This window comes from Antennarius striatus, chromosome 18 (genome assembly GCF_040054535.1).
Source record: "Antennarius striatus isolate MH-2024 chromosome 18, ASM4005453v1, whole genome shotgun sequence".
NCBI classification, from domain to species: domain Eukaryota; kingdom Metazoa; phylum Chordata; class Actinopteri; order Lophiiformes; family Antennariidae; genus Antennarius; species Antennarius striatus.
The window spans coordinates 11,673,392-11,699,871 of NC_090793.1; the positions used below are offsets into that span (position 1 = coordinate 11,673,392).

At 40.6% G+C, this 26,480-nt stretch overlaps 1 protein-coding gene across 3 annotated transcripts in view; it reads right to left on the reverse strand.

The window, feature by feature from the left end:
* Window positions 1–26,480, reverse strand: part of agap3 (ArfGAP with GTPase domain, ankyrin repeat and PH domain 3) — a 114,460-nt gene that overhangs the window by 42,609 nt on the left and 45,371 nt on the right. For 2 of the 3 annotated variants that reach the window (XM_068340084.1, XM_068340085.1), the window contains exons 2-10: window positions 19,730–19,788; window positions 17,214–17,301; window positions 14,039–14,124; window positions 11,546–11,687; window positions 11,089–11,223; window positions 9,534–9,661; window positions 9,134–9,289; window positions 4,159–4,242; window positions 271–375 (exon numbers count right to left, since the gene is read on the reverse strand). In XM_068340084.1, coding sequence (XP_068196185.1) covers window positions 271–375; window positions 4,159–4,242; window positions 9,134–9,289; window positions 9,534–9,661; window positions 11,089–11,223; window positions 11,546–11,687; window positions 14,039–14,124; window positions 17,214–17,301; window positions 19,730–19,788 — 983 coding nt within the window. Of the gene's footprint in view, window positions 1–270; window positions 376–4,158; window positions 4,243–9,133; window positions 9,290–9,533; window positions 9,662–11,088; window positions 11,224–11,545; window positions 11,688–14,038; window positions 14,125–17,213; window positions 17,302–19,729; window positions 19,789–24,259; window positions 26,289–26,480 lie in introns of those variants that run through there. The other variant, XM_068340083.1, reaches the window with a different exon arrangement.

Consider the following 26,480-nt stretch of genomic DNA (forward strand, 5'->3'; position numbering starts at 1 on the left):
TTGCCGGCACCAATGATGGGCACCGCAGGAGGTGCTGGGATGGCCACGACAGTACCTTGTTTCTTAATATTAAGATTTACATCACGGGGTTAGCTAATATAGCTGTTATATAAAGCAATAAATCTCTGTAGAAATCACAGCCTGTAGGTTTGAAATCCTCCTACAGTTTATTACAGTGACACTAAATGGAACTGCATTAGAGTCCAACACTACAAGCAAGGAACACATAAAGCTGATTGCACAAGAGAAGGTAGGGGGGGGGGGACTTACATGTAAACTGGGGTGGTAAGTAAGGACGCCATTGTCACACAGCGTGACATATTTCTTTTTCCACTCTTTGTTGAGGGATTTGCCACTTCGCTTCAGAAGGATTCCCTGTAAGAGACAAGGCATCACGGTGAGCATATGGCCTCCCCTAAGCAGCACGCTGAATGATATGAGTCATTATGGATGTTCAACAACATAAAACAAGCATCACTTTAGTTATTACACATGTTAATAACAAGAATGGATCTATTTTTGAGGGAGATTAAAGATACACTTTTGTGTGCGCTAATAAAATCTCATTAAACTTTCCATTTTCTATTTAAATTGATGACAGCTTTAATCATATGCTGATTTTTCTCTCCATTTCAAACAAAATTGGCCTGGTTGTTCTGGCACAGAGACCAGAGGGGGACAATCCAATTTGCTAGGCCTCCTCCCTGCATTTATTCACATCATGTGTTGAACTCCGGAAGACCTCTCAATCCCTGGATTAAGAAGTGTGATCTCTCCTCTTCAAAGATCATTCAGCTTTTATTCTTTTCTGCTTTATCTTCTGGGGGCATTTCGGGGCCTCAGATGGTTTCCTTATCTGCTGGGTAAATCCACTGGTAAACAATGCAGTTCCTCAGCTGGAGGTGACCAAACACTGCTGAGTGCAGGGGCCAGGAGGCTCTTTGGGGTTAAATAGTGAGGAGTGGCCAAGTTAATTAGGGAATTAGGCAGGGGCAATGTTTGTGCTTTTACAGCCAGGGCCTCTGTGTGTGTGTGTGCGTGTGTGTGTGTGTGTGTGTGTGTGTGTGTGTGTGTGTGTGTGTGTGTGTGTTTGTGTCTGTGTGTGTGTGCTGAAGGGGCAGGGTGGGGTAAAGGGGTAGTATTTTGCTAGCCAGGCACATCCTGGGTGTTTTAATTGTGATTAACACATCAGACAGAGCTGACCCTCAGTGACCTGGGCACCAGGCTGTTTGCCGACAATCACCCTAATCCAAACCCCGACTCATCTGGGGAAGGAAGGTTCTGATGGTTAGCTTCATGCTGGGACTCCAGAATTTGGTTTCCTTTACATCTTAACAAAATATTGGCTTAGAAACATAATTATCTTTGTGTGTTTTAGGGGGTCTGCTGACCAAGCTTGTAAAAAAACTAAAAGTGGTCTGTCCTTGCAGGTTGTGAAGTTTAAAAAAAAAGAGAAAATGAGAAAAAAAAAATAATGATTATAGTTTGTTAATGATTGTTTTATAAAAAAATTTCACTGAAAAATAAAAGTCAAACAATAAAATGAAACATTAATGTTGATTTTGTAACTACTGGTACATCTTGTGATTTTTCAGGACAAAACATTGTGTCCTCAATCAATACGCTGCTGACTGCCCATGCTCTTCTCTATTTAGTCAATAAAAGGACTGTAAACACTTTTTAAATGACTCTCTAATCATACAAAGTAAATGATGCAGTCACATGGCCTCTGGCAACTTTATAATGCATGTTTTACAAGCAAATATGTGTCTCATCTCGTGGCCTTACTGAAGCATAAATAAATCTATACACGCAATCAGGGTGGTGCTTCATATATTTATCAGAGCTGTGGAGCAGATCAATAAAGACATCGAGACAACAATGTGAAAATCTAATAATTTTTATGCGGGTATATTTAAACAGCTGTGATGTGTCTTTGGTAAAACATGTCACCTTCAATAATTGGAAGCTTGAAAAATGATTTGAGATCATTTGTCATAATTGTTCACTCTTTTGGCACACCGGCTTGAGCCGCGCTGTATTTCTGTGTGACACACACACACACACGCACACGCACACGCACACGCACACACTCACACAGAGATCAGTGTGTTCAGCCTGTGAGACATAAGGAAGCAGGCCGATGGTCAGACGCACTTCTCTGTGTCCACACAGTTGGGGGAGATAATGTCTTTGCCTGCTTTTGTCAGACGAGCGGGAGAAAAGCTGCGTCCTGCCACTGTGGTTGACTGATAGGCCAGGCCTTTGTGATAGTTTGTGGGGAAAAGCCATGTGTTGGTGCCTGTGTGTGTTACTTGGGGGAGGGGGTGTGGGGGGGCTCAGAACTGAGGGGCCATCAGCTGCTACTGAGTGCATTGTTACCCTCAGTCACTATTTTTATGGATGGGAAGGAAGTCAGAATAGAGAGAAGAGGGGAAGGGGGGGACTTGTGTAATTTGTTCAATGGGGTGGGGGTGGGGGTGGTAATTAAGCACACATTGACACTTTGATCTCCCAAATTGTGCTTTTGACTGGCCTCCGATCACCTAGTAAACCCATCCATGTCCCCTCTACATCTGTATCGGCAAACTTACCATCCTCAAAGTAAAATAAATCTTCAGTAGATAATGAGGGGAGCCAGATTGCCTTATCATGCCAAAAGTTTTCAAGATACTCAGGAGAATATAAACGGAACAAACTAACCACAATGAATAAGAATGGGTGAGTTTAGAATAAAGACCCCTCAGAGACTCCCCTGCTCACATGCACTTATCAGATGTTCCATTTTCTGCAGAGAATTGTTTCTTTCCAGGCTTTTACTTTGCTGTTATTTTTTTGAGGATGCTGTTTAGTCATTTAATATTTTTGTGAATGAAGCACGCATAACTTTACACCTGTTTTTAAATGCATTTAATGAAGATGAAATGCAACACTGCTTTCTTTTTTTTAAAAATTTTGTAATATGAAACATTTAGATCTATTACACATATCTGACAGGCAGATAGAGCAATAGGTATGATTTCTGTGAAAGTGGTTTCCCCGAGTGAGGAGGTTCAGAGGCGTCACCCTGCCATTTCTTCAACTGGACCAAGGTAATTTTCTTCCAAAGGGAATGTAAGAGTCTGGTTCAACATTCTTAGAAAAAGGATATTATTTTCCATCATCAGCAGATAAAGAGGATAATATAAGGATGCTGACCCATTTTCAAAAGCTCTTGTATAATCATGAGTGATTACTAATCAATGTGTCAATTACTTCTCTTTCAGTTGTAATCGGACCTTTAGAGATGATCCTGACCCAGTTCAGTGCTTGATGTGGCCAAACCAGTGTATCTCACACGTTGCATAAATGCATAAAAAGAAAAATAATATAGAAAACTATTTTAAAAATAGCTGACATCACTGTGGTATCAGGGGTCATTCAATTCCTCAAGAAACAAAATTATTATTACCTCTTAAAATACAGTCAGGTGTAAGCAAATCATGTGTACTATGATATTTTAGTTGCTAATGTTGATTAAGGGATATTATATATCAAATAACCAATTATGAGCAATTATAAAATTAGCATGTTTATTAATCAACATTTATATGTGCATTACATGATCCATGACTCGCTGCCAAGTAACACCAAAAAGTATGTTAAAATATTATATTAAAATATATATTTCTAAAGCTGTATGAAGCTGTTCATACATGTTCCATCGTTTCCCGCTGTGGTCATTTGAGAAACAAAAGTTTTATTTATTTTTTTGCTTTTCATTGGATAATATTTCAATTACACTTACCAGAACTTATATTATTTATTTTATCGGGTCACAGTTTAATAGTCTATTAAAAACACGTGAACTAAACTTCAGTAGGTGTCTGTGAATGACGCAAACAGTGCCATGACTTTGCCCACAACCTCTCTGATGTTTTACTTTGTAAGAATCCAGTGCTCTCTATCGGCTGTCTTCAGAGCCTCAGCTTTACTTGTGTTATGTCTCCACCTTGTGGTCAAAATGACACATAACATTTCCCAATCGGTTCACTATCTGCTCAGCAAACACATCTCGAAAACATTAAACTGATGAAAATGTCTAACGATTTTACTACAGAGTCATACTTACCTGGCAGCTGTGGAGTATGTGGGATATAAATGAGGAAAAATGCTTACCTGTTTGATAGGTATGGCCCTTCCACTGCCTATGCTGTCTGTTTTACTGTCAACGCTCTTTGCCTGTTCACTGGCTTTCCGTGACTGCAAGAAAACAAGAAAGTCAGTCAGCACCTAAGGCAAAACACCAGCGACAAAGCAGAGAGTGGCAGTCGTGTGTCGAGAGTTTGATTTTTGGTGTGGTTGTATGCGTTGACATGTGTGTTTGAGGGAGAGCGAAAAAGACTGCGGGTCAGAAGGGGGGAGGTGAGGGCTTGTGTTTTGAGCATTTGTGGAGAAACTAGATTTTGCAAAATAAAAATCATAAAAGAAGCTTGAAATCAACGGACAAGCAGACCGGCGTAACAAACAGCAGTAACACTGACGTGCAAGTTCAAAAAAATAAAGATTTAAAAAAAAAAGAGACCAAACCAAGAACACACCAGACACATCTCAACACATAGGAGACCAAGGACAACCACAACGAGTCATGACTCAGCCCTGAAACCCTTTGGGGATCCATCCCTCTGCGTGAGACCCAGAGTGGGCCCTTAGTGGACCTGTAGAACAACTGCTGCTAACCAGTGTAGCTTCAGCTACGTCTTTAGCACAGCTGCACTGACAAGGGTTTATGTAGCACTTTAAACATGTCAAAGTTCATTTCAGGTAAAAGGGAGAGAAGAGACAATGGTTATTTTATAGAAATGTCAGTACAAGAAGCATTCTTGGACCTGCCAAACCTGGTGGGGCATGAAGTCATTTTGTGAAAATTGTTTCATTGACAAAAAGGTTAAAACACATTAGCATTTCAAGTTTCTGGATGCACCTGTGTGAGGTTAGATAGTTAATACAAACTTTAAAATAAAAGCATTCAAATTCAACTTTTTCAATCCCAAAACAAACAAATAAAGAAATGAGACACAGCAGGGACAGACATGATTGTGTATGGTCTCACTCAGAACATGAGAGATGTCCAGTCACCAATGGAGTAGAGGTAGAGTCTGAGTTCAAGTAAACCAACTCAGGTGTTAATATTTTTCCAAGATTTTATTTGTTAATGATGACTTGTTTAGCTTCTATACAGACACCATACAAAGCAAGTTACAAATTCACTTCAAAATACTGTAGTCAACAGATTGAGCCAAACATTGCAGTTGCCACAAAATATAGGATGGACAATAAAGGCATTATTTCATATACTCCTTATATGTATGTACTTTCTATATAGTACCATTGGAAATAAAATACAATACATGATATACAGCAGTCTATATTTTCATCAATCTCTTCATGATAGAAAAACAATTATTCAAAAGTTCATAATCTTTGTACCAAACCTAAATTGAGAGACAAATGAAAATAAGGGAAATTAATAAAAAGCAACTGAATGTGCAAAAAGAAATAGGTAAAAACATAAATAAAGAGAAAACAAGTTCTTATTTAAAACTACATTCAAACAAGTCGGTGCAACCCAGTTTCATTTGTTGGTAACTTATAATTTAATACCTCTCTGTAAGACCTCAAACTCTATTCTGATATTTATGAAGGCCTTCATAAAACTAAGCAAAATGACTCTGATCCACCCCATATGATAATACATTAAAACACATTTTCAGTTTCATTCAATACTTCAATACTTGCTGGAAAATACGAGGGAGTCAAATCAAAGCAAAGAAATTAATGTGGGAAAATCTCAAAGGAAGAAAAAACAACAACAACTTGGCACCTCTAGTCCTTGAGTCCTCATTTATGGCAAAAGGCAGTGTGATGTCATGAGACGAAGGTCGAGTCCTTTGGGCAGCAGGAAAACAGTTCCAAGAGTGACTTGACTGTACAGTGTTTTTTTTTTTTGTATGGGATGTCTGAATGATAGTCGAGGGGTGTGGGGTGGGAAGAAATAGACAGGGCATTTCCGCAAGAGTCCCTACAGTCTGTCTCATTCTGTGATATCTGACATTCTACCTTTGAATATACTCAAAGTCTCAATGGACACGACTATAGGCAGCATTAGATGCAAAGTCCTACAGTTTCCATCTAGTGCAAGTTCTATGCATTACCATAAATGCTATGAAGCACCGAGGGCAAAGCAGTGACGAGCTGTAAGTTCTCAATATAATATCTTGTCTCTATCAGGATTGGCAAAACAGGGGGACTCTTTTTTTTTTTTTTTTTAACCATCAAGCTCTTCTAATTCGGAAGGAGTTGGAAAGCCCTTTTTGTTGAAGAAAGGTTGGAAACAGAAGGACAAATCTGCAAATATTGAAAAACAGTGTCAAATGATTAATGAACTTTTTGAAAATTTGTTTTGGTCATTTTTGATTTATACCCAGCAACAAGTTGAAAGACTAAAACATGGAATGGGAAACATCAAATGTCAGACATTGATAAATGAATTCGAAGGATTGAGTGGAATGGATTTCAGTATAAAAAATGCCGCACTGTTGGTCTAAATTCTTAAACAATGTGGATTTCACAAACACAAAAAGGGACAGAGAGCCTGAAGAAGTGAGGGAACTACATACAGATTACAAAACGGATCAGAATTATTGACCATGGAAGCACTAGGAAAGTAATAATATGTACTGTAGTGACACCTAGCGGCCAAAAACAGGCATAGCACAGTGACTTGAAATGGCGGTGGTAGGTGAGATTGATTTGTGAGGGCGGTGGAAAGACGGTGAATAGACCTTCTATCGTAAAGCTTTGAGTTTGGTTACTTAAAAAACATGAGAAACAGCGTATTTTTTGGAAAATGAATATTTTATAGGGCTTTTTTATTTTCAGTTAACTACACCAGATGTTTGTTATTCCTAATGCTGGTGCCACAAATGGTGCTACTACTTTTATTAATATTTGATTACACCTGGACAAAATATTTTTTTTCCAGATTAATGTTAGAACAAAACATTTTCCAGTGTAACATATTTCAGATCTGATATTGATCTATCAGTTTATTCTAATGAAATCTTCCAAATTTAAAATAAGGTGCACTACTTACAAGAAGAAGAAGAAGAAGAAAAAAAACGGGGGAAAAAATATGACAGCCTTTTTCAATGGCAACCTGCTGTTCATCAGTGAGCAGCAGTACGTTTAGGGACCCAACACAGACGTCAGTGATATTTTTTTAATGGAAAAAGCTAGGAAACATCCTCCATACTGTTGTGCTGATGAAATATTTTCTCTTTCTGTTGTTTGTAAAATGGCAAAAAAGGTTGGCACTGAAAGTCTTCCTCTCCTTAGCCCAATGCACTTTTCAAGTGTCACTGAAGAAAGGTCAACATCGCCCTGTTAACTTTCCAATCCCTCCTTCTCCTGCTCCTCTTTCTCCTCCTCTGCTTCCTCCTCCTTCTTTCCTCCCTCACCCACCCCCCTCCCACCCTTGGCTCGCTGCTCCTCAGAAGGTCATGAGCTGAAACTCCCGCTCGGCTTGCCACTCCGGCACCCACACTGGGTAGGTGGCGTGCTTCGGCATCTCCATGATGCGGACTGGGAGAGGCTCATTTCTCTGGTGGACATGATTAGTCACTACCTAGCAGGGGGAAGGGAGACAACAAGGGGAGCTAGCACATAGCCTGGACTGCTCGGAGGCCACAAAGCCTGCGGCTTCCACAGCAGCTTTGGTAACAGAGTGAAGGCAGTAGGAGGAAATAGAGGAAGGGGGGGGGGGGTACATTTGGGAGTTAGAGAAGGAGTCTATTAGAAAGAGAGGAGGAGAGAGAAGAAGGCAGGAGGTAGGAGACGGATCAGAAGGCAATATAGGAAAGTGGTGATGTGGAGGGGGACAGGTGGAGAAGGGTGGGAGGGCAGATGTAACAGGGAAGAAGGAAATAATCTCACATAGTTTGAACTCTCTCTTACAAAGCTCACAAAGTTTTTGCATAAAAACTGTTAAAACTTCTCATCATTTTGAAAAGCTGACTCAGCCATACATAGTTTGAAAACATACAGTTTTTCTTTTTAAGTGCAAACTGGTCTTCCACTGAATCGTACATTGGAGATTCTACATATTTAATAAAGCATGAAGAAGCAGGGTTCTGGCTGTGTGAGATTAGACAAGGCTGAGCAGCAAGAAGAAGGTGGGTTCAGGGGAGAGCGAGAAAAGGAGGAAACAGGGGAGCAGGCTGGGTAAAAGAGGAGGGCAGAGGCTACAACAAGTAAAAGACAAGCTTAGAACAGCTAAGGAAATCAGACGGTTAGTGCACACATTTGCTACTGGTTAGAGCAGAGGGCAAATACGACAGGACATGGGGTCAGAGCAGGCAGACAAGGGTCGGGATACTGGTTTAGTAGTTTATCTTGGTGGTCCAGATTGGAATTGGGCCGGAGTTGAAATAAGTAGTCTGATGATTGGAGTTATCTTGCCTCAGCGAGTTGAATAGTGGCTGGGGGGAGCTTTCCTATCTGGAGCTGGGGTGTTGAAGGTGAGGGCATGCGTCATTAGCAGCGTGTAAACAGGGCTTTGGCTGGCTCTGACTTTTAGCTTAGCATGGTTGGGCGGGAGAAGTGGCATTGGTGGCTTGTTCCTGCCATCTCTTCCTTTTCAAAAGGGAGGTCACTGCAAAGAAAGGATCTAGCAAAAATAAAAGGGGTGGGGGGAGGGAGGTCAAAGATTTAGCCAGTGCAGAGGGCTGAGTTTGTCATGGTTGAGATGAGAAACTTAATCCACATGCACTCACTACATCCAATTAGAAAAGATTAAGGACATGAAAAGAGTAAAGTTCTTTTTCCAAAGTGTTTATCTTTAATATTTGCTAAGTGAGAAAGGCTCTTTTTTTGGAGTGTTTCAGGGGTCAAATTTAATTTCTCTCGGGTCTTTTTCTCCTTTGCCCATTCTGCTGTGTAAACAAGACACTATCTTTGCCTGTGTTGAGGCGGGAGAGGTGGCCTTGATGCATTTTGAGCTACCTGTCTCCCTCTGGTGGACAAAGTGCGACTGTCAACATACCTTCTAGTAGTGTGAGTGGGTGTTGCTTTGCATCAGCTGTCGCATACTTACTGTGAAAATGTTGGACCGGCGCTTTGACTGCTTGCGGATGGGTGTGGGCGTATTGGAGGCAGCAATGGTCTCAATGCGCATCTCTCGCTGACTGATGCTGGGGGTGGAGGGCACGGAGGAGGAGTAGTCGTTGAACACTCCCCCACCATTGGCCGCCTGGGAGGGATGAGAGATTAAGAGGAACCAACAGAATCAAGGGAGAGGTGGGAAGGAAACGAGAGTTTGGAAGTCAGAGAGCAAAGGGAAAGAGAGGGAATGGAAACAATGAAGAAGATCAATTTTGGATGCAGAGAATTTGATATGGTGATGATTCCTTTTCATTATTACCATGTTAACAACAAGGATCTCTTATCAATGTTACAGTACATTCAAGACCAGTGAGTGGAACAGCAGATCTCACCTGGTTAATGTGAACAGAGGGGATGGATGCAGCAGGGACCGATGAATGGCTGGGAGAGTTAGGGAGAGATTTGCATGGACCGATGGAGAGCTGCTGCTTTTTTCTCATGGCCACAACCTTCTGGGCAACTGGAGAAAAGAGTGGCAAAGACACAGTGACAGACTGTTCTTTAAAACTGTCGGGAACCATTGAAGATCAAGAGAGAACAAAATCAAATCAGATTGTTTGAGTATCTAACTGAGTGACTGATTGATCAATTTCAATATTTTGGAAGTCTTGGCATCAATAAAAACACACATGAATCAAATTCATATGTTCTTCAGTGAAAGTCAGACACAGTCAAAGTATTACTATATGTGCAGGTGTGCACACAAGAACATCAGTTCATCAGTAGTGTTCATTGATGTGAAATAGCAGTGAGGGAAAAAAAGATGATATAAAGATGGGTTGAAAAGATGCCCAGCGGTCAACTGCAAGATGACAAATAGAGAAGAAAAGAGTGAGGCAGTGTGACACTCCCTTCATCTTTTTTAATTATCCCAAATCGGGCTTCAGGAGGCAATTAAGGCAGAGGGAGATATTCTGAAGTTTGGCAAAGAGGAGAGAGACTTTTAAAGAAGCTGCACTCTTAATGGGTAATAAGCCAGGGCTGAAGCAGCAGTTTCCTAATCTCAGTTTCACAAAATCAGTTTTCAGAAAAGGATTCAGAGAACAGCTCAAGTCTCCAGGAACTTTTGAGGCACATTAAGGAGAACATCTCAGCATTTATGCACAATTGAGTATTAAATGGACTGTTAGTCTGATAGTTTTACATTTGTATGAAAGCCAGCGTCAGGATTATTGTGTCTGTGATGAATATATTCAGAATTATTTTAATTTCTGTTGCATGACTGAAGTGAGTCTGTTGATGTTCCACTGCTGTTGAAAGGATGCTCTTTGCTGGCAATAACTCATAAGCAGCGTGAAGTGAGGACTGATGAGGAAAAAGCCAGTAATAGTGTTTTAACAATGATTTGCTGATGCTGCACGTAGAAAAGATGATTGGAGCTATCAAATCCTTCAGAGCTGAAGGCAACGGAGGCAAAAGGAGACAAATCATCAAATTGTTTCGCTATTGCCTAAATTAAGCTCTGATTCAACCTTTTTCAACCACAGGTGAGCAAGTTGTGTCTCAGCTTTGTTCACATCTTTCACCCAACACATTGCTAGTTTGTTTAGTAAAGAATTATATCCTGTCTCTCTACCAAAGTCCGGTTGGATTTTTCATTTAATCAGACACTCCACTGGTTTTGATGTCAGTAAGATTTTTATAAATGCATCCACTTAATAAGGAAACATGGTAAAACTGACAACTGCAGTAATTTCATCTATAAATGGCAAAGAATAGTCAAATAGGTTCCAGCTCAAGGCAACATTTTTGTAATACAGATGAACAAACAACCAGATTACGCGTCTCATGTGCCGGTTACATTATTTCATCATCCTAAACTCAGTTTTATCACATACATTTTGCTTTCCATCTAACCCACTTCCAACTGTTTGGTAACCCTCTCACCATCCTGGAAGACTCTCTCCACGTTCAGGCCGTAAGTGGAGCAGGTCTCATAATATGTGCAGCGTTTCAGGTCATTTGACAACTTTCTGGCCCGCGAGTCATCAATTACTCTGGGGTTGGCAGCACTGATTGCATCTGAAAGGATAAGAGAATACCTTAGTCAGATACTTCATCTACTCTAAATGACAAGGTTGGTGATATTCAGTACTTTTGTTATAGTCAGAAATGAAAAAAATCAAAAACAGAAACACTGAAACTGTACCATTGAGTAAATATGACTAAAACAGGACTACCAGTAAGTTGATTTGTTGGAGGCTTTTCTAGTTATTTGTCGGTAAACACTTGAGTGTTTACTATTACTAATGACTATTTTATCTCTTGCACATTGAAATAAGCTAATATATATCACATTTTTGACTATGGAGGAAGCAGTATCTGGAGAAAAAAAAAACAGCACCTTGGGTTCCGACAAGGACCATGGGGACCTCAGCTGTGTTCCTGTAGCTGGACAGGCGCAAGAAGTAATTGTAGACTGTCTGGAAGCTAATTTCATCCTCCAGGCTGAAGACGAAAACCACTGCATCAACCCAGGCGGCAAACTGAGGACAGAACAGAGGTGGTATGAGCTGCCTTAATACAGAAATCACTTGTTTTGACTTAGAAACACGACTTCCACATTGGTCTCACGCTGCACCTGGAACGAAAGAAATGCTTAAATATGAAGCAGTTAGGAAAATGAATGAATGAATGAACAAATAAATGAATGAATGAGTGAATGAATGGAAAACGGCAACATGACGTCAGCTCGTTTTTCACGCTGCGGTGAGAGCGAGGAGTTAGACCCTCTAGAGCAATCATAAGCTGGAGGGTCTTGTTTGGATTCTCTGTCTGTTAAAGCTCTTTAAAATGTCTGCTGATGTGATCAAACGCTATACAAATAAAGATTGATTGATTAATTGATTGATTATCACCATGCCTCCGAAAAAGATGCAAAAGTTGGAGAAAAACCAAGTGCTTTCAATGAGTGCTTTCATGCATAAAAACAATGAATGTGTGTAGAAGGTTCCGTCAGCTTGGTGCAGTTTCCACAGGAGAATACAGTATATGAATGAAAGGCAAAGAAAACTACGTATTGAGTGAAAAGCACAAGTGACAAAGAAAAAAAAATTACATCTTTCATTTCTAAAACTGTTTTTAAGTGACTACCAGGCTTTAAAATTTGTATAAAATATTTTTTTTCTTTTTACTTAAACAATTATGATGTGATTAATTAAACAGTTTGTTTAGTTTTTGTACTGTACTATTGGCAAAACGCAATCCTTGTGTACGGCTTCTACCGTATATTCTGTTATTACTTTTGGGATGCATAAACGTCATGTTGGGATTTGGGATACAAATTTTTGTTGAAGTGCATCCCAGGGATGCACTACTGTCTTGAGGTAAAATGAACGGTGTAAAAATGATTAAAATAGGCTTTGCAGGCTGAGCTTCTAAATGAAGTTTGAAAAAGAGGCCAGAAGGGGGCAGTATAGCAGCATCACAGTAGCACACAGTGAAATGGCACTTAGTGAAGTCTGCCGCTATACAGTAAAGTATACCTAAATGCTTTCTCTATTCCAACTACAATTATAATTTGTGGACCTTTATATCTGCTGTATCATATGCATTCTTAATCTGTGCATTTTATTGACAAAATATGGAGATAAATTTCCCTTGAGTGGAGGAAATCCTTCCTAATCATGGGGCATTGTAGAAAGCACTAAGCAGAATCAAGAGAAATATTCTCCACAATAACTTCTCCCTCAATCAGCTTTCACATCTCGTGCAGACCCCCATGGGAGGGAATGGAAAATCAAGGCTTCAACATATAACTCTGCTCAGCCTCTTGCAAGTGTGAAAATAATGGAGGCCTTTAATTATGCCACTAATTATACAGACAGCTGACAACTGAGCCGTACGTGTTTCCATTCCCTGATCTCACTGAGCTCAACGCAACCATGAATGGGATCCTTGCCAGACCAGGTGTTGAATGGTTGCTAACGAAAACACTTTGGTGAATTCACAGTGACCTTAGAAAGACTGATTCCTGTAGATGAAACCGTTCTTGATTGTTGAGGATCATAGTGATGTCATTGAATCTGTTTCTTAAATATGGAACACATTGAACAATGTAAGCCGAGAACTCAATGCCATAATATCAACCTTTAAAATTAAGTGGCAAGACGGAGAGTCATCTGATGCTGTGTTTCTCACCACTAGACAGACATAACCATTAGGTTCATACTGTAACTTGTCTGTGTGATAATCATTATTACTCTCAGTATGTAAGGTGTTTCAAACAACTCAAAAACAGGTCCAAACACTGTGCAATCATGCAAAAACAGTAAAATGAATCAACCACTTTATGCCTTTAGAACAGCCGGCCTGGATGACGCACCATAAAACACAGATGTCCAGTCTTAAGTGTATATTAGTCCTGCAAGAGCTGTAAGTGGAAGGTAAAATCCAACACCCCCTGTTAAAAAATGGATCCAGAGTAAGAGTGTGGGGTAACAGTGTGGGATGATTGCCAAGAAGCGCATCCTCAACTTACTTCCTTTGGACACCATGACATAGTTAATATCTACAACGTGTTCTCCAGATGTATTCACGCCCACTTTAGATGAAGCAGTAGCTCCATTACTCCTCATGTTTCATAAAGCAGGTAGGAGCTGTGCTGTCCGTCTGACCACAGTAATGATTTCAACTGGGCTTACTTATTGATCTGTTGCTGCCTCTTAAGTGTTTTTGGTGGAACAGCCACAGAGCTCCATCGCCCTGATCCAAACAGTCCTGCAGAGATGTTTGTCTCCAAATGGTTGCTGTGTGCATGACTGTCTGCAGACAATCTTTGACTGACAAGTTATGCAGGTCACAGATATATTTTCTCTGAATGTCACGATTCCCTTACCTGCAGTTCGGGAGGACCTCCTTCATCTCTGATCAAAAGCAGGTAGCTCTGTCCATCCACCACTATTTCCTTCTTGAATCGTCCCCCTGAGGAAGACAGGAAGAGTTTGTTCCATGGTTGACAGGAATGCAGGTCTCTCTGGGGCCAATTATGTGGGTGAGAAATTGGCGTTTAGCGTGTCTAATGGGCAGCTGTTGAGGAAACAAGTGCACTGTCACTGTGATTGCACTGACACAACTCCAGGAGAGGCCCTACAAACTTTATCAGACAGTATCTTCAGTCTGCATCACTGCATGAGTAACCTTGGATTTGGGAATTGGTTTTCACAGCTTTGCTATGAAATGATAAGAGGAGGGAAACAATAATGGCAAAGAGACCAAAAACTGTTGAATGGAAGTGATGGGAGATAAAGTCTCAAGCAAAGAAATCATCTTCCTGGTAAGCCAGTGGGCCTCAGGCAATAGGTCCACATGATAGCAATGAACTAATATTTCACCCCCATTCAGCCCAAAATATTTCTGCCGTTGTCTTCATTACTTTTCAAATACGAAGGAACAGTTCTTGCTGCAAGCAGAACTGGAAAAGAAATAAAGAAATAAACAAACATAACCACATGGTAAATTACATTTTGGATATGATTTGAACATTTTGCAATTTTGAGATTAAAATCATTCAAATGAGAAAGCTGCCAGGCTAAAGATGCCCCTGAGAGTGGAGATGATGCTGCATGAATACAAAAAAAGGGCCAACAGCAATCTGTCAAATTGAATAACGCACAACTCTGAAGGTCTACGAATGATCATAAAATGCATTAAATAAAACAAGAAGGACGACAGCAGAATGAAACTACAACCTGTTACACTCATTTTATTTTCATGAGCAGACATGTTTGTTAAGATACTGCATGATTAGGTAACAGAGGCGAAAATATCGCACCATTAAACAAGCACATCAGGAGATGCAGATCGCCGGACATTGTTCCAGTTTCAACAAATACAGCCACACTTCCACTCCGTTAAGTTTGCTTGGCAAAAAGGGGGATCTCCCAGCCTTTTGCACATGGGCTCTCAAGCTTTGCTGGAGGCTGGTTATGTACCAGAGAGAGAGACTCAATGTCCCAACAGCCAGCTTTTATCATCTTTAAACTAAAGTCATTAAGCTTTGGAGACAAAAGTGGTTCTGAATCCTGTTAAAAGGTAGAAAGTGATGTGAATCTCATTAAATAGTGAGGCTGGATCTAAATGATGCATAACAAGGACATTAATCAGAACGTGGGACTTCCAACAAGCACCAGACTGTGAAAATTCTACCTACATTGAAAGCACACTAGTTCTGGTGGAATTTGAACATTTCAGTTGCATAATCATTCAGGACTCTGCTGTCTCTCTTTTTTGAGCTGATACAATGCATCTAATAGGAAAAAGACACTGCTAATAAATGACGTAGACTATCGCTCTCTCCAGTAATCAACACGTCTCTTCATCAATCTGCAGGAAAGAATTATTCAAATCTGTTGTTGAACCTTTCATAAAAAGAGTCGAGCTATAACCTTGCAGACAGCCTACACAGATGCAGTAAGTTGGAAGGCATGATTAACACGCAGAGGCATACTCTGCTTACATGGAGGCTTAGACCTTGACACACAGCCACAATCTAACAGAGCTCCATGCGGTGTTGCCATGGCAACACACTCCGGTACCTTTTTTTTTTTTTTTCCAGATATCATAGCAAATGCTCAGGAACAAATTGCTGAAGACACAGCTGTGCACAAATCTTCTTCTGTTGGGCAACGCTTGTGCAAAATAAACACCCAATCAAGCCAGTGCTAAAGCACAGAAAAACCAAAGGGAACCTAAGCAGCTGCTAATTGTGAGACAGGTATGATACAATGGTTGTATGTGACTCACAGGAACAAAAAGTGACACATCTACATATCTGAGGTGACATATTTCCTTTATGACAACAGTAGTGTAACATTCTTCCGGCATTTCCACTACTTTATTGCTCAAGAACTAATTAAGGAATGAGGATGTCTTTCTCCCATGGTGCAGCAAAATGCCAGAAACTAATTATGCACTTCATGTTTCATCCTCATTATAATTATACTGAAATGAAACAGCGCAAATCCTTCAGTGATCATCAGTTCACCCAAGGTTTGCCAACACAACATCTTTTTGTATTTCTAGACGGATGGTTTACCTTCCAGGTGAGAAGGGGAAGCTCTCATCATTCAGTGGCTGATATATTGCAGAGTATCTCATTTTCAAATCTCAGAGAGTGAATATAACTAACATGGAACATTTTTCAACCACACGTGCGCGAAGAAGTGTTTCTGATTGTGACAAAGATTTTGATAATAAAGCCTTAGCAGTTTTATAAAAAGGACGATTAAAAATACTTAACTCATCCAGATCTGAGATTTGGTGTCTGAAAGCTTGATATAATCCCACACATCCCACACACTAATTAAACAATAAACTTGCAAGGTAAAACTGAATCATACTTCATGCAAATAATACTGTTATTCCTCTACTCCAGGGGTGCAGAACACCACTTGTTCAGCATGTGAGCTGCTTATAAAATGACCAAGTGACAAAGATCTACCAACTACAAAAAATGCAAAACATACATTTATAAATATATTGAGATTATACAGTATGTAATGTACATTGATGTACCTTGCATAAAAGCATGAGCTAACATTGCACAACACAACACAATTAACTATGACCTGAGTCTACTCTGATGATGGAAAATCTTACAAGTACAGGACTGCATTGACCTTCCTGCACTTGCAATACATCCATTTAAGTGGCCAACCATTGCGGGTGCTCCATCTGTGGAGATGGATTTGTACACTTGGAGCTGGGTATTGATGTATTGAGTAACCCTGCTCTACACTGTTTAGCAATCAGTGATAATATGTGTGATGTTCCTCTTGGAAAATACAATGAGGGTTAAATTACCAGTCAACTTTTTTTTTTGTAAATTTATTTCATTAGCTAAAGTTACACCATGCAAATAATGGATTGTATTTCATGTAACAAGCTGTGACTTAAATCGACAGCATGGCATTAAGCTTACTAGCTCCAGAAAAGTATTGTTTAGAAGTGTTGTTTAGAACTTGATTTTCTGTGAATAGCCGACACATTTATGATCCCCAGCCGAGTCTTACCTTCAGGAGACTCCTCCTGCACATATGTTCCTGTCAAGTACCGGTGGACCAAGGCAGACTTCCCACTGGACAGATTTCCCACAATGCCCTGCAAGGTTGGTGATAAAAGTGTGGGATGTTACTAACAGATATAACAAAGAGAAATCCATGAGTGTATTCAGATTTGATGTACCAAGATGGTGGCCTGACATATGCTGATTTTAACACATTGAGGTAAAACTGCCACATGAAAAGTTGAAAAATAACAACAAGCGTTTAGTTGTTTAGTTTGATTCAAAATCCTGCAGATTGACTGACCTGCATCAAAGCTTAACTCTTTAATTGAATGCACCATACAGCAAAGGTTTTTGATTCAATTCCTTTTGCAACAAAACTATGAAATTCAAACAAAACAGATTTAAAGGCTCAAGTACTTATTATCAAACTAATTCAAATTTGCATTTGAACAAGAAAATAGAAAGCTTAAAAGTTTTTAATTTTTTTTTTGCTGTACAAAATTTATTTCAAAAAACCTCTCCCACTGCCATTATCTAACAGTAAACACCAAGTTTTTTATTTAGTGTAAAAATTGATCGTGGCTCGTTAAAAAACAAATTTAATATAGACATTTTTCATGCTGTAACTATGATATGTAAAGTGGCAAAAATTACCACACAGTTATCACACAAACTGAAAGGCTGCTTGTTTTTCATTATGATAGATTCTCATCCGTCAATAGAGCTCAATTCAAACTGAAACAAAATGGATAAATGTTTTGGATATCAAGCCAAAAAATAAAATTTGTGGGACCAAAAACCTGGGAGCCAACATTTGATACTCAGCACAGACTGTGTGAGGCTGTTGCTTTGTGGGTAAAGGTCCTAACAGCATAAATTGGTTAGGTTGCAATCTTCCTGTCTTGTGACTGGACCAGACCTATCTACTGCGCCTTCAGGGTGATGCATGGCGGAGGGTGGGCTGATGATGCCAGGATGTCTGGGGAGAACAAAGGCAGTAAAATGCCTCATCTCCTCCCTCTGTTCCTCCCTCTACACCCACCATCACCCTCTTCTCCTATGGATCATTAGCGGGTGTTTGAGTCAGGTATGGTTCTAATTATAGAGACTTTTGAGGTGCAGCAGAAAAAATCTGGTTGAGGCCTTTTGTGGTGTACCCTATATCTATAATTGATGTGTATATAAACACCATGAGGTACCATCACAAAGTAAGGTATGAATAAGCTTCAACGTAGAAAAAGTTATAGGCTGTGCGCAGTGAAAGCTATGAGTCAACAAAAATCAAGTTTGAAAGCACCACTTGAAGCGGTGTCCCCGCTGTTTAAGTGTGGAGCTTTGAGACCTGCTGGTGTACAGCCTTAATGGAAGCAAAATACAGCATCGGGGCTGCTCCGGTGCTGAACGTTTAGTCGTCTTTAGAAATGTTGTGATTTGATCCGGCAATATCAGAAGATATCAATTTGAATATCAAAACATAGCAAACAAGGCAGTCACAGATTCTGTGACACCCCTGAATTCAAATTTTACCCTGACCTTCTTGCATTGGTCAAAGATTAAAGCTAGTGCTCTGACCTACTGTCATTGATCAAAGCACTAGCTATGACCACGATCTCACTCATATGTGGTGGACTACTAAACGAACGAACACACGCACACAGACAATTACAATACATCACAGCTTTGAAGCGGGATGCAAAAAATATGACCTGAGTCAAGATGCTGACATGAAACTAATAACTGAGGATGAGTGTCTTCTTATACCTTTGAAAGACCTGCTGAAAATTATTTGAGCTCTTTCATTACTTGTTGCATGAAAAAAATCTGCTTCTAAGATGCACAACCAGTGTCTTTCCTGCGTGACCTTGTCACTGAACAAGAATTCTTTGAACATTATCAAAAGTATAAGATACTTTGAGATACTTAGTTCAGTCTTTGCATCTAGCAACCTCTGCGTGGATGCAGCCAATTAACACATTAGAGGCATAAAAATGGAAAAAGACATCTTTGAGGCCATAAAAGCTAACTTTTGTCTTCTCGCACCCCAGGAATTCTCCTTTTTCACATTCCATTCAACTTTCCTCTTTTGAAGGTGCCACAAAAAATAATTCACCAAACATGAAAGTATGATATCAACTGTCAGAAGGGTGCAGTTATTCAAGGCAGCTCTTCTTTATGCGTGGAATGTATTAAACCATGTGAGGATGTCCATTGTGTACTTGGCAGTGGCTGTGTGTGAGCTTCACCGGTGGGTGTGATCAGACCCAGGATATGTCACCAGCCTAGCCCAAAACTGTCACTCATCCCGCATGCTGCTGCGAGCCACCCAGCATCTCCATGCCAACACATCTCATCAAAAATCAGCCACGATGTGCCAGGGAGGAGTCCAGCCAATTTATCAACAGCTCCCTCTGATGTGAAATTAAAAAACCAGTACCTCATGAGTAAAGCATGTTTCCCCAGTTGTATTTCAATCTTACTGTAAGATGAATCAACAGAAAGTCTTTGAAAGGAGCTACTCACCACTTTCAGCTCTGGCACTGACCGACTCAATGTCCATTCCTGGCTGTTCACGAAAGAGTCTAGAATAAAAAGGACAATAAAAATTAACCATACATCACAGTGAGGTCTTTCATCTGCCAAATTCCATTTAATCACTGATACAGATCAAATGTTATCAATATTTTTTCCCTGTTTCGTGATGGAAACGTGATATGACAGCAGACAACGTGGTTGGCTCTTTCTGTTGTTGTAACAGGTTTATGACCCACCTACAGGTTCGGCTGTAGAGAAATCTTCAATGATATATTTCAAAGTTATGTTTAATGTCATTTCACCACATCAGTTTTCATTTCCTGCACAAAAATAACTTTGAGTATCAAATGGGATCAGATCAAACAATTATGGTTTACAGGAAGGTAAATAGTTCAATTCAGCAACAATCAATTAATTCACTGTTTGAAGAAGTGAATAAAGATTAACTTTCTGTTTATGACATTAGTGTACGGTAATTTTAAGACATCTGCAGACCTGGTAATTGCTTGTGCCATTTGATGATTCAGCTTTCTTGATACTTCTCCAGATAATTCTAATCAAATCATCGAGTAAGTGATCGGCAATTTAATCGAGGAGAGTGTTTGGTTGCTAAACAAAACACTCAAAGAAACCACTATTCACTGAATATAATAGAGTGAAATATAAGACACCTCTGGCAGACACAACCTATACATGGTCTCAACACAGGGAGATCCCTGAATAGGATTAAGCTAATCCATTTTAAAAGACAGCCATTATCATACTTGATTCAACTTGTTTGGCTTTCCGCTGACATTTGGAGATAATCACACCGGGAAAGAGACAAACACTCTGAACAAATAATACAAACGAAAACTCCACAGCTTTAGCTATTTCCCACAGAGATAGCATACACCACCATTGTGCCATAACAACTATTAGAGCAGAGACCACCTTCCTGTTTTGGATCAAGACGTTGCCACTATTAGAGCCTCCCTTGATGCAGATGCCATGCCTAAAACTAGAGTGCAGACTCCTTGTCTCCAGTGAAAAAGGTGCATAACACCAAGTGCCACCCCCCCCCACACACACACTTCTATTTAAAGTTTTCACACAAAACAGGAGTCATCATTACTGTAAGGCAATTCAATTCAGCAATTGTGGTTTTCTTTTATGCCTGAGGAAATTCTTTAATACAAGCACAAACATGAACATTAAGGCGATGGCTGTGACTATAATACACATTTCTATTTTTTTCCTCCAAAATATATGGGAAAAGAGAGCATGACTCATAACTGGTAGACCCAAGCCCAAAAAAAAATCCCTTATATGCTACAATTACAGGGAATACAAAAAAAAAAAAAAAAAGAAGAAAAAAACCCCCCAAAACCTCAGTTCAATGTTTACTTATTTCTGACCTCCCTTTACAAAAGAGCCTCGTGTTGCTCCGGGTGTCTCTCTTGTTGTGGGAGGGAAGAAAAGTGTATCCTGACAGAGGGGTTGTTCATGGAGTATTGTGTAGCGCAGAGGAGCCTTTGAACAGCGGGCCTCATTTTAAACCCTCTCAGTCTGAGTGCAGCATGTCGGAACATGAGCGAGGAGACTGAGCTCATTCAGTTCATCAGTGCAGGAAATTCAGAACTCCTGGATGTAAATTGAAACGGTGGTTACCACATTTCCTTGGATTTCCTGTAATTTTGTTCCAACCTGTAATTTTAAATACATAATCTCGTCTTCATATGATGACTTTTACTTAAATTATGTGAATTCTCTTGTTGCTAGAGGGTTGTTTGAAAGTACTGGTAACAATTGCCATCTAAGTGTAGTTTTAAATGTGTATAACATGCTGCAGCAACCCAACACTGACAAAGAAGACTACAATGAAATAAACAGAAACAACAAAGAAACATGAACAAAGAGCTTTTCTGCACATTCCCCCAGTCCATAAAACTTTCAAAGAGGGACGCTATTCAATCATTTGATGCGTTTCCTCTCCTGAGCATTTTAACTTAGAGAAAAAGCTTCTCTTTAGCCATCTTTGAAGCACACGCAGTAAAACTAGTTTAGTATCCTGCTAAAAACAGCTCCTAATTGAATCCATGTGCTCTGTGTTACGTCATTCTTTAAAAATGAGCATCCCCACATGAATGTGTCCCAGAAAGCCCTGGCATTTGTGATGCTTTGAGAGGACACCAACGTCTTTGTCTGTGAGAGGGGAAAACTATGTTGCTAGCTTGTTTGTTAGGGTTTTCACTTCACTGCTCGTGTCTACTCAGATAAACCTGACCGCTCAGTCGGCGGGTAGCGAAGCACAATCACCCCAGATTATTTCCCGGGAAAAGAAAATACTGTACACAGAGAGCAAAATCCCTGTGTATGATTGTTTCAGTGTTTGTGTGCACGTGAGCAGGGCATTTGAAGACAACCTTGAGGTGTACATTTTCACTCAGATTTTGCCTTCCAATCCTCTCTTCCCTACTGTCATAAATTATAGATATGTAATTGAGCTAATAATTTGCATTCTGCTTTCATTATTTGCCAACCTAATGAACAACAGACATGTCCCATCTGACTACTTTTATAATGTCTGTCTTTAAAATTCAGGCCTGGATCCTCCTTTTGTTTTCTCCTCTCCAGAGTCATTTACACAGCAGGTACCTACTCATCTCCTGAACTGCAATCTTTAAGAACAAAATGTACCCTAGCTGAGATTAACAGTGGCAGATATACAAGTACAGTACATGCTGCATTCAGTGACTATATCACTCAGAGATTATTGAGTATCTGAATTCCTGCTTTCAGTGCAGCAGGTGAGAGGGCATTGTCGCAGCAATACTGTTTGTTCCCATTTTCTCAATAGCATCTGTTTGCCTGAAACATAATTACCCACTGAATTTGGTTCAACAAATATTGTTTGTTGTGAATGGAAAAAGTCAGTCTTTCATATTAAATTTTAATCTGTAGACCTTGAGGCAGGCAGACTTATTGTGACTGCAAGATAAAGCTGGCAGAAGTGGTATAAAATGAGATACAGCAAGAAAAAGGAATTCCATACTCATGAATAAATTTGATGTCATTGAAAAAAGTGGATCGCAGGCACTGGGGAGTTCTTTTAAATTGACAATCAGTAACGGAATGTTGTGGAGACGATGACAGCTTATATCAAGACTTATTTTAGAATCCCATCTGCAGTCTTATTCCCAATATCTAGTGCCCTGCTGACCACTCAGGACTCATGACCTGCCACCCCTCCTCCAATCTATAGATAGGCATACTGCAACCATTTTGGCCCATGGTTCGCTGATCACTCATGCTTCCACAGGCTCAACAGAATGGCTTTTTGTTCATCCACAGGTGGGGGTGGGTGAACAGTCTGCACACCTCAAACCAGTCACCCTTTATCTCCCTTCCCCCAAACCTCTCTCATGCACAACTAAGATTTAGAGGCCTCCAGCAAGAAACGCTTGAACTGAGTCTACACATGTGTTTAGTTGGTGGTGGAACTTCAGCTTTCTGGCATTAACTTGTAAGCAAACACTTAGGCAGGTAGCAACAGGCACAGAGTCCCACCCAGACCATTGAACACCTACCTTTAAGCAGACTGATTGGCACACCTACATTCCTGATGCCTGACTGACTAACTCTACAGTGGAATAAACGGACTAACCTCTTGACACTCCACCATAGGTACAGATATCCTTGGTAACTAGTTATGTGATAACAAACAAAGAATGACACTAGCAGGAGAAACAGTTTTGAAAAGCTCTGCTTTTCTGAGTTAAAAGTTGGCTTAATGACAGTGAATTCATGTGTGACCTGAGCAGAAGGTATACGGCTGTCAGTGAGAAACTAATAAGGTCTTCATGTGACAGTGTGAGATTAGTTTAACAAACAAAATGATGCAAATCACAGGGATCAATTCAGATAGTAGCAAATATGCCTGTACAAATATTTGTTTGTATAGGCAACTGGACAAATGCACTCAACTGTCACAATTAAAATTAAAACACACTACTTAAATCATCCATTCTTCTCCTTATCAACACAGCTTGTAAGCCCTCTTCATTTAGGCCCATCAATGCTGCCAAATGCATCCCCATTTCTCACAGTTTTAATGCTGCTGCTTTAAGCTTTGTCTATGCAAAGCCAGTATAAATAAGACCCGGTGTCCTGTGTCTGGGTAACACAAAGACAGTTACAGGACTTTTTTTATTGCAGTGACACTGTAAAGAAAACATTATAATACATTTTTAGCAACTGGTCATTTCAGTTTACTGGACTTAATTAATTGTTGTGTGAGAACAAAAATACACTTAATGTGCACAAAAAAATGCACTCAAATTAGAAATGCCTAGAGTACCCAACCACATGTTTTTTGCATACCTTTCAAACTCACTATACCCCATGTGTTTTTCATTTGCCTGTCTCGCTGAAAAAAAAAAGTGCACTTCTATGTTTCTCTTGAACAGTTTCTTTGCACTGAAGGCTATAAATGGAGAACTGAAGAGAGGTATAAATTCAGCAATCTGCAGTTCTTACCTTGACCTTTTAGGGAATTAATGCCTGCCAGAGTCTCTATGGTGACTGGTAGTGACTTATGAGTCCCTGTCAGAGGATAGTGGCCTTTGTCTTTGCTTTGCAGCTGGGTTTCACATTTTCCACTGAATGGCTGCTCTTTCCTCCTGAAACGGTTTGCAATGAGTTGCCATAAGCTTGGTTCTTCCCGAACTGCATTGGAGGAGAGTTTTGCTGGACAGAGGGGGACCTCCATCACCTTTACTTTGCCTTTGCTATGGTACTGAATGTATTGCATGCCCCTATCTTCAGTATGTTCTGCCGAAGGAAGCACTCGTCCAGTGAGGTAACAGAAAGGCCGCGGAGTCATTGTTGTCTCCTCTGATATGCTTTTAGTCCGACAGCACTCCTTTGACTCATTATTCAGTCCTTGAAAAACCTTTTCCCTGGGCCGAGACCTCCTTATTCGCATACTGAGACTCCTTCTCAGGGAGCTCAGTGTACTTTTCGGAGGATCAGATTTGTTGAATTTTGGAGAGGACTTTGCATCTTTGTCACTTTCCCTCTCTTTAGTATTATCCTGAGGTGTTTTGCCAAAAAGTCTCCAACGGAAGCCCCCTTTGAAGAAACCCTTTCCATCACCACTTGTGTTGCTGGAGCTTCTATGGCTGTCTAGTTCATCATCAGACCCCTTTTTTCGAATCTCCAATACTGTCATACTGACAGGCCTGGCCCTCCAGCTCCTCTGACGGACTCTGGGGCTCACATCTACAGGAACCAAAGGCCGCTGACCCACAACATAATTGAGGCCATCCACAGCCCTCAGCTCAGCCTTCCTATTCCTGTACTGCTGCTCATTTTCAGAAATGCCCGCCTTCCTATACGGCTGCAGGCTGCGGGACTCCAACACAACTGGGCCTGGGCTTGTTAGCATGCACACACTCCTGGGCCTCCGCAGCAGTCTGTCTTGATCCAGTTGAGAATCTCTCTGCTGCTTGACTGAGATGCCATACATGCTTAAGGTTTTCCTACCCAGCAGAGACTCATCCTGATGTGGTCTTCGCAACACAGCCCACGGTAAAGAGCTGTGTCCTGGACCAGTGCCATGCTCTCCAAAGTGAATATTCCGAGCATGACCAGTGACGGAGGAGAGTGTTGAGCTCCCAATATGTTGTTCCTCAGTGACTGTCGGAGCAGCTAATTCTTCTTTGTCTCGCTGTGAGGAGTTACCTAAGATACTGGAAGTTTTTTTTAAGAACCTGTCTGTCTTCATTTCTCCCTTTACCTCCTCCAACCCCTCCTCATTCCCCTCCACAACTACCTCCTCTCTTCTGTCTGTGTTCCTCAGGGGCAAACAACTGTCAAGCTTCTGACTCGTTCTGTAAAGTGTGGGGCTGTTCTCCATTTGTACTACCACAAATTTCCCTTCTTCTGGCTGGCAATTCCCCACCTGGGCGTGGGTGACCCATCCCATTGACATCTCTGGCACTGCCGCATCTTCCTGTGTTTCTTTTAGGATGACAGAGATGCGGTAAATGTTTTTCCCCTGCTGTTCTTGGCAAATACCTGTATTCTTTGGTGTCGCATCCACAGTCCCACTGCTGAGGAATAGCATGGCAATTCACTAAAACCAAGGCATCTTCAATTGTACATCCTCAAAAAAGAAGGCAGCAAAGATTATATTCTGCCTAGGAGCTGTTGAGATTCAGCTCATAAAGTCTTTCAACTGAGGACTAAATTCTTGTGCCAGGCATAATCCTTCACCTTTGACATATGAAAAAACTTCAAACAACTTAGAGGAATGCCTTACTGCCACCTGCATCCTTTGGCTCCTTTACTCTGCAGACACACAGGCATTTAGTTGGTAGAGACTTTCTCCAGAGATATTTTACACTGAAGAAAAACTGGGCATCTGTTGCTTGCTTTGCAGGTAATTTAGTCACAGCTGCAAAAGTTGCAACTTAAAAAAAGACTGAAGCATCCGTCTTCTTTGACAAGTTACAAACCGAGAGCAGTCCTTGCTGGTGATGAAGACATACCCCATAATCTCTGAGCTCTTGCCATGTCGAGCATAAGGGAGTAAGTCTCTGAACTTTCAGCTTCCTTCCAACCCCCCGGGTTACATGGAAAACAAGGAGTGGATCTCACAGGCATTAAACACGCCCCCTCGATTTCTCCAGAGCCCCAAGAGACAAAAACAAACAAAACTGAACATGAGATTGAAAGAAGGTATCAATGTATAATC